The following is a 13,443-nucleotide window of genomic DNA, read 5'->3' on the forward strand; positions in this document are numbered from 1 at the left end:
CGATCTGAAGTGGCAAACAGTGCTAGAGCCTGTTGCCTTCAAAAGCAAAAAAAGTCAAAAAGCCAAAGGAGCCAGTGCCAAAGGAGCAGCCAAAGGAACCCAGAGTAAACAGAAATGAAGTGGCATCTAACAACACTGGTATCACAGAGGAAAAGGAACAGATGAAAAGCCTTTGTGTCCTGCATCCTTCTTTTCTAATGTTCCATTACTTATGCCATGCACTGATCTTGAGCCTCCCTAAAAATAATCAGTTAGCAGAATGGGTACCTGTCCAGAATGGATTTCATTCAACAGGGAAGCAGCCTGACCTTTGGATACATGGACATGAAGAAAGTTCTTCCTAACTGCTTTTAATCTAGGACTCCCCCTGAAACAACACTTAAACAGGTAGAAGTCTCTTCAACCAAATTAGCAGAAAAGGAGATTTCGTTTCCCCAACCCTCTATTTGGACTGTCAAAGCTGCTGAACACTGATTATCTTCCCCCACATATCCTTATCATTTTGTCTCCCTGAGGATTAAAACTGCAGTCTGCATTCCAGCACTGAGTAGTTGAAGATTTGGTTATCTGCATCTAATTAAAGTCAGAAACTGATACAGAGAACTAATGTCATTAAAGCCCAAATAATCCATTATGTCCTTTACAGTCTGGAAGGGGTTTCAGTACTCCACATAAAAAGGCATACTGCCAATTGTGCTTCAAGCCATTCCACAAAGTGGGTTCAATACTAATGAAATTCTTAGTTGAGTGACTGGATCAGTTACTTTAAAAGACAACTCTCTCAAAAAAAAAAAAAAGTTTATGATATCTGCATCAAAAAATATAACCCATGAAATCTCTTGAACTTGAAGAAGAAAGCACTCTTTAGAACATCACCAACTTCGCAGAGGGACTCTAATCACAGCTTAGCCTCTCCTCCTCCACCCTACTCCTAAAGTTACAAAGCAAAAACAGATGGCAGGTGCAAATAATCTGTTGCCTAAAACGGCACTTTTATTTAAAACCCAGTCAAGTTTGTTGATTAACAACTTCACTGTCTACTTGCTCTCTATTCAAAATAAGCTTTGCTGACAGATCTGCTGTACTCACACACACATGTGAACAAAACCTGTGACTTTCTTATTGCTATAGAAGGGCAGAGTCATCAAAAGGCATTTGTAATGCTTTGAACTCATTGTATATATAACTTTGAGCAGAGCTCTAACCTGCCTTCACGTTCTCCTAGTGTGTGAACACACTTTAAATTAGTCAAAGACTACACAACTTCAAAGCCACGGTGCTCAGTCTGATCTCAGCAAGGTTCAAACCAGATCCTGAGCACTGGAGGAAGTGCTGCTCAGAGCAGTCTGCCCATGATCAAACATGCTGTCAGTGCATTGTGCACCAGGCCTCAAAACACAAACTTCAGTTTCACTCAGCCCCTCATTAATTACTGTTATAAGGATCAAATATCCCTACACAAACACTTGCACTAATTTCTGTAGATTTAAAGACCCTCATTTTATCTGCCACTTTTACCAATTAGAAACTGCAGCTGCCAAGCAGAAGGGCATAAATCCCTAAAATATTTTATCACACACTCAGAAAATACTTATGAATATTCTCTATCTTAGCTTTCTTCTCCTCTGTTGCTAAAAAGATGAAGAAGTGTGGCTGTGGGATCCCAACTATTTGCTTACGTAGCATTTTAGCTGTAGGAATACCCCAATTAAAATAAGTTTCTCATCACACTTAATATAAGGATAATCTGAACTCCTAAATTTCTAGAAACTTCACAGTGATACTGAAGCAAATCCCACAGATGACTTATTAGCCCTGATAAAAATGAGCTAAAACAGGCACAGATTTAACTTGTTGCCTCCCTAGCACAATTACAGTTCCCTGAACTATGGGGAGGGAATCTAAAGCAGCTGATGTTGTCTGTTACAGTACAATACATTAAATAAGTGAGAGTGTAAAGCCATCTTTTATCCACTTGAAAAAGCAGACACCTAACTGAAGAATGCAGAAAAACAATTTGAAGAGATGATGCACAGGAGAGGGTTACGCATTAAAACTCTCACTGGCTACACTAAAATACCAAATTGTACAGACTGCTTTAGAAAGTCTGTCCTAAGTATGTGAGCAGCACCCAGGAATGGCCAACCCTCATTTATCAGGGAGGTACTTAAGGAACATCATATCTGGTAGTTAAAGAGTGAGGAATAAGCAATGCAAGACCAGACTGGAGACAGTTACTACAGTTTGGTTGTAAATCTACAGTTCAAGCCCCAAATGTCAATTCAGGCTACTAACAGAGGAATTTTGAAAGGATGAAACTTGCAGGATTTTTTCATTATAATTTTAGCATTCATTTATATATGAACTCACAATTTTGATTAGACTAACTAGCTTTAAAAAGATTAAACATACTTCCTTGACCACATATTAACACAAAATATACTCAAACTAAATCTGTTTCTCTGTGAATTTTCATTAAACAAAATTAAGAAAAATTTTAACTAAACCTATTGCCTTCTTTCAAAAATAATACTCTGTAACAAGAGTAAAAATATGCTGGTTTGTTTTGGTTTTCCACTGCAGATTAAAAAAAATTATGTGTAACAGGGTGTGTGACCTTACTGCCACATTCCTGCAGATTATAACACTTCATGCTACAAAATTATATACTTGATCACATAGAATTAGGTTGATGAATAATAAATACTATTTGAAAACAATCAAACCTCTAGATGGAATTCCAGTTGTGTGTATACACACCTTAAAAAGAAAGAATCAGTGCTAATTCTCATGCATTGGGTGGAAAGTTGGTACTTTTAATAATCCAAAGCTCAATAATCTAAACTTTAAAAATCAGATGCAGAGGGTCAATGCATTGCAATGCAAGTGACAATTTAAATCAAGTATATTGCATTTTACAAGAGCTGAAGTTAGAAATGTAGATGTCCCTATACTGTCTCCTCTTACTACACAATGGGCCTGTTCAGGCTCCCTTGCTGGGAGCAACACATGGACAGACAGTGAAATATTTTCAGATAAGCACTTTGCAGCAATGTACACACATCCATTTTCCTTACAAACAAAAGCAGAATGAGCAATGATCACAATTTTCCATAAGCTATCTCCTTACCATTAGAGGAAGAGCCCCTATTTGCAAGTGATGCAGTCGAGGAGGTGCATGGTAGTGGGCCAAGTGAGGATGCAAGGGCCCTGGAGGGTAAGTAGCTGCAGTCACACCAGCTTCAATTCCTAGTTCCCTGTCACATGAATGAAAGTGGCATTACAGTAAAGGAACAGCTTGCCTGCTAGGTACCAATCCCACTGCTTTGGAGAGCCTACAACATAGTACAGCTACAGCAACAGTTTCATGTACAATTTTTTTTTAGCCAAAAAAAAAGTTTTATTTAAACTTTGCTGAAGAATCTTCCTATCATAACTAAAAGCTATTTTAAAAACAGCTGCAATGATTTAGTAGTAAAAAATCTAGAAAATTCCACATTTACTGAGCCCAGTAATATTATCCACGAGGAGTCTTCCCTGCAGATCATGCTGTGGGAACAGCAGTTCTCATGCATGCACCTCTTCACTAACGGCCAGAAGTATTTTTTAAAATAATAAATATATTGTGGAATGTAAGTGCATGCTTTATAAGTGGGCTTGATGCAACTGTAAATAAATTCAAACAAAGAGGGGAGAGAATATACTAGTTTGTACTACAAAACCTTAAAGACCACTAGAAATACATTTAAGATATTGAGTACTCCAAGTAATATTTCAAAGCCATATCAACATCTACAAATTTTAAACTACAGGTGCATGCAGCAGCTTTTAAAGCCACAGCCAGCATTATCAGCACTGTGCTCAGCACATTATGGTCTCCTGTCCAGAGTCCCAAGTAGTGTCTGATTGCTCACCAGGCAGATCTCTCCGGAGCTTGTCGAGGATGGGAAGACATAGTCTGAGGCACATGGATGTGATGCCCATGACCATAATTAGGATGCATTCTGTGAGGATGTGGAGGAGGCCGCTCATGAGCACGTCTGTAACAAAGAACAGCCACAATTAATTCCACATACTTTTTAGCATGAAGAAACCAACACCCATGCTGAAATGTTACAGACCAAGCTACTACAGTGCCTTTAAAATAAGAAACTGACCATGCAGTATTTTAATTTCTGCTTTAGATATAAGCTACAACTTAATTTAAACCCAGATTTCATATTCAAAACCAAACCAGCTTCAGCTACAGTGACCTGCCATTCACTTGGCAGTGATGACTGCAGACTGAGAAAGTGTTTAATCCCAACCTCAAAGGGCAGGTAGGAAAGGGAGGGCCACATGACAGTCATGCTCAGATTCAGTGTCATTCACAGCTCTGCTGCAGATTATTTCTAGTAAAACTATACCAGCACAAGTAATTAGGGGAAACTTAATACACTAATAAGAGGTCATTTTCCTTGAAACATATTTGCATCATAGCTCAGGTAAACTGGGCACACAGTTTTTATCCATGCCAGCTAGTACAGAACAACTATGGATTTAAAAAAAACCACTTAACTCCTGCTGATGATTTCTGTTACTTTCCCACTTTACCACAGAAATAAATGGATTAGGATATTTCCCCCATTGTTTTCAATGCAGAAAGGATGGTTTATTATTCTACCTAAAAACTTGAATTTTACCAAAAGCCGTCTACGTTCTCCAGGTACAGTACCACCTTAAACTACCTGACAAAGCAGACCAGACATTTTGTAAATTTACATGTGTAAAGTGGCAAAAATGTACTTAACAGCAAACTATTCTAAGCACTCTGAAGTGACACTTCTCCAGAGAAATCTGTCAAGCGTGTATAAATTATGTGAGAACTGTTCATTTTTTGAAGTGGTACAGACTAACATGGGAATAGACCTATCATCAGAACATACTCATAGTCTCACCTCCTTTCAGTTTATCAAGTAACTATGGGGAAAAAATCTGGAAGAACACAATTTAATTTAAAAAAAAAACCAAAAAACCATAGCAAAACAACTTCCATAGTTTCATGAAACTTCATCATGTAGACTCGTTTTCCCTAAACCGAGTCTTAATCTAAAAGAAACATCTTTAAATTGTAGAAATACATAATGTATAAATTTAAAACTCCTAGGCTGTCCATCCCACAATCTTTATGGAGGGGTGAAACTAGACAAAAAATAAACAGAAAGCCCATATGTTACACAGATGCACAGCACCTTGATATACGACAGTGAGAAGAGGACTCTAACCATTCTCTACTACCAGTCCTGGAAAGGTACTATATTGCTGGACAGGAAGGACACAAACTGGACTATTTTTCCTTAGGTTATTTGTAGAAATGAACAATGAAACAACATGTTAAGAATACTTCAAGATTTCAGGACAAAGAACTGAAGGAACTGCAAGCCTGCTGGCAGCCTCAACTCTATATTCAGTAACAGAGCAATATACATCAGTTTCTGGTTGTCAGAGCACAATCTGATTTCTAGGAGATTGGGCCAAGACACCTGTAAGATTGATTTTGCACATAACTTGAATGAGAATCAGAGGTGTAAAAAAAAGACCAAGGGCAGAACAATTCCATATGGTTACAAACCAAAGCGTAAGAAGAGAAATATCACTGAGCAAACTGGCACTGTCCGACCAAGACTGGTGACTTCAGAGAGACTGTCAAGGAAGAACCTACTATCAACATTTGTCTACAATTCCCTATACATGTTCATATTTCTATACAAATTCACTGAGCTGCAAAATTGCCAATATTCACAACTCCAATCCTCAGACTACTGGAAAATGTTCAGATCTGATAAGATAGCTAGCACAATTATTTTTGCCAAAAATGCTACCTTGCTGTCTCACAGCCACTGGCTTCTCTGTCACATGCCATTTGTGGGCAGTTACTGCCTACAGATACTTAACCTGAAAACTGCCTCAAAAGCTGCAGTCAAAGCAGAATTCTCTTTAAGCATTAACTTCTGAAAGAGTTTCAAGTAAGTTATGAGTCAAATTTGTATAACAAAGTTAGGAGCAACAACTAGAGAGCTCATTGGTGAAATTCTCTTAGATATTTAAACATGTTACCTGCAGAATTAAAACAAGCTCAGCTACTTGTGAATACGGAGCCACTACTGACCTGATACTACTAGTATCAAGTAGTATCTGTTGATACTAGTATCAACAATCTAGTTAAGCAACAATAGTAGCATGTCTTAGTAGTTACATTGCAACATTGATCACATTCTCAGTCTCCTTCTCTTCTAAAGCAAAAGGCATTGTAAAGATATGTAAGAATCTAATCTGAATTAATCCAGTATATGATCCCTTATGATAATCTGTTCATTTTATTTTAAAGTATTGGTTATATAAAAATAATCTTAACTGCATCAACAAGGCAAAACATGCTGTCAAGAGACATTTGACCAGAGATTATGATGTACTCTCTGGGCTGTGAAGCTTGAAAAGGAATTCCTGCTTATTATCCAGAGTAATGGGCAAGAGAAACAAGCTCCCCTTATCTTCCATGTCCCCTTGTGCCTTACCTGGACACACTACTGGGAGATGTTACAGAGCAGGGTCCATCCTAAAGCCCATGTGACTGTGACCATTTTTACAGACACCTCTTACCATGCTTCAACAATAACAGTCCCTAACCATGCAGTTAACAGTTTGAGAGTCACATGCAACATTTTACAAACCTGAGGGAAATAAATTATATGTTTAGATATTGTTCTGAGTACATTTGTGACATACGTTGGGTGTTGCATCATCCTTCTTCTCTGGACCTCCATCCTCTGGATCACTTCATGAGGGTGTAGCCTCTGTGCTGGAGGTGCTGCTGCAGGGATGTGATGGGATATTGGCTGGTGTGCTGCAGGGAGATGCTGTGGTATCGGAGCAGCTGCATTGGCTAGGGGATGAGTTGGGGGTGGAGGTGGAACAGGATGAGAAGATGCATGAGAGGAGATTGAAGGATGGAAGGGATGCACTGGATGAGGGATAACATAATCCACTTGAGGTGGAGGTTGCGGCTGTGGAGGAGGATTTCCATGAGAGTGAGGACATGCAGAAGCTTGATGGTGAAGAGGTCTGGTCAAGGAAGCATCTGCAATGAAAACATAAGGTGCTTTTAATTTGGTCAATTGCAGGTTTATTTTAAAAAGTATCTTCACACAGGTGTTTCAGTATTATTACATCAGTTTAAATAGCTGAAACATGGGAATAGTGTCTATGCAACTTTTAAATAACAGAAATATACCCGACAGGAAATTTGCATTTTCTGCAGCCAAAAGCATTGTGTTTTCCAATAACGGCAAAAAGAAGAAAAAATAATGTGTAACACCAACTGGAAAAGGTACATAGAACGGTCTGGGTTGGAAGGGACTTCAAAGATCACCTTGTTCCAAGCCCCTGCCATGGACTGGGACTGTGTTTTCCAATAACAGCAAAAAGAAGAAAAAAAAAATCGGTGTAATACCAACTGGAAAAGGTACATAGAAAGGTCTGGGTTGGAAAGCACTTCAAAGATCACCTTGTTCCAAGCCCCTGCCATGGACTGGGACGCCTTCAACTAGACAAGGCTGCTCCAAGCCATGTCCAGCCTGCCCCTGAACATTTCCAGGGAAGGGGCAAACACAGGTTCTCTGAGCAAGTTGTGCCAGAGCCTCACCACCCTCACACTAAGGAATTTCTTCCTTAAACCTAATCTAAATCTACTCTCTTCCAGTTTAAAGCCATTCCCCTGGTCCTGTCACCACATGCCCTTGTCAAAGGTCCCCCTGCAGCTCTCCTGGAACCCCCTTAGGCAGTGGGAGCTGCTATAAGGTGTCGCCAGAGCCTTCTCTTTGCCAGGTTGAACAATTCCAACACTCTTAGCCTGTCCTTGGAGCAGAGATGTTGCAGCCCTATGAGCACCTACAGCACTCACAGGGAGGGTGCCGGCAGCACTCACAGGGAGAGTGCAGACAGTGGTGCCCGCAGTACTCAAGGGGAGGGTGCATGCAGTGGTGCCCGCAGCACTCACAGGGAGAGTGCAGGCAGTGGTGCCTGCAGCACTCACAGGGAGAGTGCAGTGGTGCCTGCAGTACTCACAGGGAGAGTGCATGTAGTGGCGGCAGGACGAGAGCGAGGCCGGGGGCGGCGGCTGTGGCTGCGGCTGTGCCACGATGCCCGAGCCGTAGCCGTCGATGGCCAGCGCCTGGCTGGGCCCCGCGCCCGCCTGGTGCCCGTAGAGCGCCGTGCGCGACGAGGAGCCGGGACAGCACGGGTCAAACGCCGACGTTCCGTGGAAAGCGCCGCTGCCGTGGCTTCTGATGCCACTGCTGCTCAAGTCTACTGGCAATGCCTGCTGCAGAAACAAACCAGCTTTTTTCAAGCCACTCTTCAGACATTGATAGCAGTCACATTCCAACATCAGATTTTAAAAACATACAAATAAATACTATCACGAGCAACTGGGATCCAAATTTTGAGGTTTTACAGCTTTACTCTGGAACACTTTTTTATTCTTATTCCTAAATCCAAGAATCTGCTGCGAGACTAACTTCCTTACACTATATTTAGTAAAAACCAACCAAAGAAAATCCCTTCAAAAACCTCCACCACCCCCTAACCAAACTAAAAACCTCAACTAAAACCCCTGCAACTGATAAATAAGATTGATAATTCTGCATACTGTAACTTAGCACAGTACAGTTCTTTCCTATGACTGTATTGTTTTACAGCTGTGATTTAATTACTAAAAACCAATGCTTTTAGAGGATAAACTATTTTACACTTTTTATATACAGAACATTAGACTTGATATTTTTCTTCCCTCAGAGCAGCTCAATGATTTGCATTGCAAAACTGCTATGATGGGCAGAATATTTCAAGGTAATTATGTTAGGCTTGCTATGCAGCCACTCACAGCCATGAAGAGGTCAGCTGTCAATGATTACTTGAAGGGTTATGTCTTTCCATAAAATTTCAGGGTTTTGTGTTCACATATATTACAGCTCAATTTTGCCTTTTAGTTCCCTTCTGTAATGCCTGATGCAGAGCAAGTGAGTAATTTATAATTCAGCATCCTTATCCTATTCTCTCCTATCTGGAACAACTTGAAATCCCAAGTCACAAGGTGTGATTGTGAGTCACAAGGATTAAACATGCCTGCTCGTGGTAAGTGGTGCCAGAACTGCTGCTTGCTCCACACGGGGCAGGCACAGGAGGAGGCCTTTCCACAGGGCAGCTGGAGTCACTGAACGAAGGAGACAGCGGGACAGCTGGGTGAGGGTTGTGGTGGTGATGGTGGTGATGCTGGAAGTGGTGGCCATGCTGCTGGAAGCAGCTGGTATGTGGGTGTCCCAAAGCATGATGAGTCTGTGAAGGTCCTCCACAAGGAGAATGCTGGGGGCAGCACGATGGTAGCCTTGGCATGGCTGGAGGGCCAGTTTCCAGTGTTGAATTAGATGCAGCTCTTCTTATTTCATCTTGAAGACAAAGTTAATATTGAAGTGAAAGAAATTAGTAAAGCTGATCACTGTAAAGCAGTGTCTTAAACAGAAACAAACATCCTGTACCTCACAATTAAGTATTTAACCAATTGAAAACCAGAGCTAGACTATAACAAAGCAAACTAGATACAAAAAGTAGTGTTTAGCTATACCTGCCAAATGAACCTAAACTGAATGGGTCAGGTGGAAGTACTCATGGCAACCACTGGAGAACATGAACTGACACTTGCCTTATTCTACAAATTTAAGGCACATCATCAGCAGGGAAAGGAGGAAAAATTGTTCCTGTGGTCAATGTGCAGAGACCTCAAATTCCTGTGCAACTGTGGTGTACCCAGGTTAATTGTCCCTCACCACACTTGCAGACAGGGCAGCTTTGTTTCAGTGATGTCATGAGTCCTCTCTGTATGTACAGCTCTATGCAGGTCTGTATAAATGTGCTCCCAGGGGGTTATCCACAGCAGGAGAGATACTCAAGGAATCCAATACATCCTTCACTTTCTTACAACACACATTGAAATAACACCTCTGTAACACACTGAAATGAGAGGCTTAATTCCAGTGAACTACATTCCACCTCCTCAAAAAGCAAGGAGGTTGTATGTGCATACAACCAAATCATTCCAACAGGCATAAGCAGAAGGCTCCAGCAAATTTCCTGTATCTTCATGGAGAAATCCATGGTCTTTTTCAGATTCCTGTCCTCTCAGCTTACTACTGTTAGGTTCAGTACTACAAGTTCACATGGCATTTAATTTAGAGAACGCTCAATAACTTCCTCTACCTCCTTTGTACTCAGAGGCAACACAACAGCTCACAGCTTATTCTGTACCTCCAGCTGAAGTGCCAGCAGTGCTGCCACTGGGGAGACTGGGAGTGGTCTCTGGTGCTGCAGAGGGCTGGCTGGTGGAGACACTGGCAGCTGCATCAGAGGCCTGCTCTGAGGTAGACGTACTGGAGCTGGTAGTGGGAGCAGAACTCACGGCCTGCGGCTCCACGCGAGCTGATGTGGTTGGCACAACTGTCGGCTCTGGTGAAATAAAAAAAGCTTTCATGTTCTTTAACCTTTAAAAGTTGCTGAGGGTTTTTTTTATTGTTGTTCCTGCTTTTGAACTGTTTTACAAGGCATTCTCAATTCTGGCCTTGCCAGAAGCTAAGAAAGTCAGACCACAAAAACCTGACAGGCTTGTGTGTGGAAAGAAAATTTAAATTTTTTTTTTTTTCTCTTGTGTTTTTTTAATCTACTCAAGTTTTAATAATTAACATAAAATCAATTCTCAACCAAATATGACATTTAGTTTTATTTACTGGATTAAAAACCCCTACTATAAAAGATGAAATTGCTTCAGTACTTCATGATAAAAGCCCTTGCTGATATCCTCCATGAATCCACAGGCAAACTACTCCATGATTACGTATTATCCTTGTAACTTGCTATTGACTATGAAGAATGGAAAAACTTTTAGACCACTCAGCAAGAACAGAATAACATTTAAACAGTACTACTTTACAAACATTCCAGATGCATAGTACTAAAGGTTTTAGCAAGATAAGCTTGGTTTCTAGTCTCAACACATGCTAAAAGCAGATTATCAATATTTGAGACTTCTCTTAAAGTTACATACCTGTTCGTATTACATACTGCAAAGTTAACAGTGAGCAATGTATCCTGGAAATCCAAAGCACCTGAGTCTTGTCCTTTACTGGATAATTGTAAACAAGTTAAAATTTAAAACTATACTTGGTGGCATAATTAGAATTTAGTTTTGAAAAAGACTTTGACTATAAGTTTGAAATTTTTCTTAAGTAATAAAAGGCAACAACATAACTAAGAATATAAGATACCATAAAAGGGAAAATTATCAGAAACAGCCCTGTTTTTTTTTAGTAAAAATGTCTGCATGGATATCAGGGAGAAAAAAAGCATCAAAAACTTCAAATACTTCCTTTACACGAAGTCTCAAAATAAAACATGAGTAGTTTTCAAGATTTCTTTCTATATCTAGTAGGAGTGTCAGCAACTCAGTGAGCAAAGGAGTAAATGTATCTTCTCTCTTGCAAGTCTTCCAACTCATCACATTAAAAAAACATGACCTGATATCTACATTTAAATTCCTCTTACTTTTAACATGGCCTTCCAATATACTAGTTTTATTTATTTTAAGGACAATGTTTTAGGTAAAATGTATTAATGCTTAAATTCAGAAAACAAGAGCAACTTTATAGAATATGTACAGCCTACAAAGAGAAGTGATCAGCCAGTGCCCAGGCCAGTGGCCACCCTGAGTTCCCTCAGGCTCAGCTTGCCACCAGTCCTTACAGACATTTCTGCTTCTCTCCTGCCCAAAAAAATGAAAAACAGGGGCTAGGTGCATTGTAAACTACTACCTAAGACAAACTGGATTTCTCAACTTACTGCCCAGACATTAGACCAGGAAGATAGAAGGAGAGAGGATCTTTATCCTCAGGGAATCAGCCAGCCAAGTTTTAAGACCAATATCTTTAATGAAATAGGTAAAGTTGGGCTAAACTGCACAGCTGCCTTTTACAGTGTTAATTCAGAAGTCCAATCATTTAACACAAATTCATGTGTGGAATTTGATGCCTAAACCCAAAAATAGCGTTCCTTAAATCCTGGAAGATTCATCTTAGGCATTTCCTCTAGAAGGCAGGAGAAACAGCCAGTCTTTAACACACACATTACGGAAATGTATTTTAAAAATAACTTGGTTCCTGAATACAAGACTAAATTCTATAATATGAATTTTAAGAGTAAAGTAAAGCAATAGAAACCTACACTGTACCCCTTCAACAACAGAGCTGCTGGGATATTTCACAGTAAATACCTAAAATAAAGAATCTGTACATCAACTCACCCTCTACCTTAAAAGCCATTAACCAACCAAAATTATTCTCAAGCCTTTCTGACTCTCCATCCCACCACAAAAACCACAACAACTTGAAGAATTAGATAGTGCAGGATACTAAGCTTGCAATGCACTCAGGGGCAGCACCACAACAGGACAAAGCTTCTGTTCACATTACAAATAACATGCACCAAAGAAATCCCCAAAACCACCACCATTTGCAAATACAAATGTGCAAAAACGTACATGAGCTTCAGTTTTTCCTTCTCCCAATTTTATGATAATTGGTAAGTTTTTTCTTACAATCTTCAGCAGGAATAGACTTATTAAGTGTCAGCAGGTTTTAATGCTAGGAACCAATGAAAGGTTACAGCTTCAGAAACCTAACACACTTTACTAGTTTAGGGTTGGGCTTTTTTCTTTTTTTAAAAGTTATTTTTACTTCAAGGCCTGAAAGAACAGTCACTATTCCAAAGCATAGGCAATGATAGACTTTCCTTTTATAGTGTTGCATTGAAGTAAGTGCATATTTTTCAAGAAGTAGTTCCAACCTGTTCTGTAATTTCTGCCTGGTGAGTCAGCCCTCAGACACACACCCAAGGCAGCTTTGGAAGAAAAACTGTATCTTTAATCTACAAGACCCATTGAAAACAGCTAAACTCTAAATTCTAAAAGGAAAAGCACAAGAGGATTTTCTGACAGGCTTGGAAATCAGACATTTTCATAGAAGGGTACTTTTTATCTGATGCAATTAACTCCAGTGCCTTGACACTGCCCATCCTGCTGCTGAAGAGATCTCCCTGCCAATGCCACTCACCATCCTCATCCACGGTGAGGTCCACGACTTCGGCGGTGCTCTGCGTCCTCAGGGGCTGGATGACGGTGGAGACCCGGCTGCGGGAGCGCTGCTCCGGCGGCCGCGCGCCGTGCGAGCTGGAGCTGGGCCCCCAGTGCGAGCGCGCGTGCCCGAGCGCGGAGCGGGACCTGCACACAGGGAGCACTCAGCTACTGGCCTGCACCTGGCCATCAACTTCTTCTCCTGCTGTCTGAGGAGCTACTCGGAGCTTTGT

The 13,443-nt window shown here is 40.6% G+C and overlaps 1 protein-coding gene across 11 annotated transcripts in view; it reads right to left on the minus strand.

The window, feature by feature from the left end:
* RNF111 (ring finger protein 111) overlaps nt 1-13,443 on the minus strand; it is a 52,775-nt gene that overhangs the window by 9,565 nt on the left and 29,767 nt on the right. For 9 of the 11 annotated variants that reach the window (XM_039723638.1, XM_039723637.1, XM_039723635.1 and 6 more), the window contains 7 exons: nt 13,191-13,357; nt 10,339-10,536; nt 9,163-9,482; nt 8,104-8,359; nt 6,766-7,117; nt 3,915-4,040; nt 3,131-3,257 (listed from right to left, as the gene is read on the minus strand). In XM_039723638.1, coding sequence (XP_039579572.1) covers nt 3,131-3,257; nt 3,915-4,040; nt 6,766-7,117; nt 8,104-8,359; nt 9,163-9,482; nt 10,339-10,536; nt 13,191-13,357 — 1,546 coding nt within the window. The remainder of the gene's footprint in view (nt 1-3,130; nt 3,258-3,914; nt 4,041-6,765; nt 7,118-8,103; nt 8,360-9,162; nt 9,483-10,338; nt 10,537-13,190; nt 13,358-13,443) is intronic. The other 2 variants (XM_039723631.1, XM_039723633.1) reach the window with 1 other exon arrangement.

Source organism: Passer montanus, unplaced genomic scaffold (assembly GCF_014805655.1).
Source record: "Passer montanus isolate IOZ18808 unplaced genomic scaffold, ASM1480565v1 scaffold5, whole genome shotgun sequence".
Classification (NCBI taxonomy): domain Eukaryota; kingdom Metazoa; phylum Chordata; class Aves; order Passeriformes; family Passeridae; genus Passer; species Passer montanus.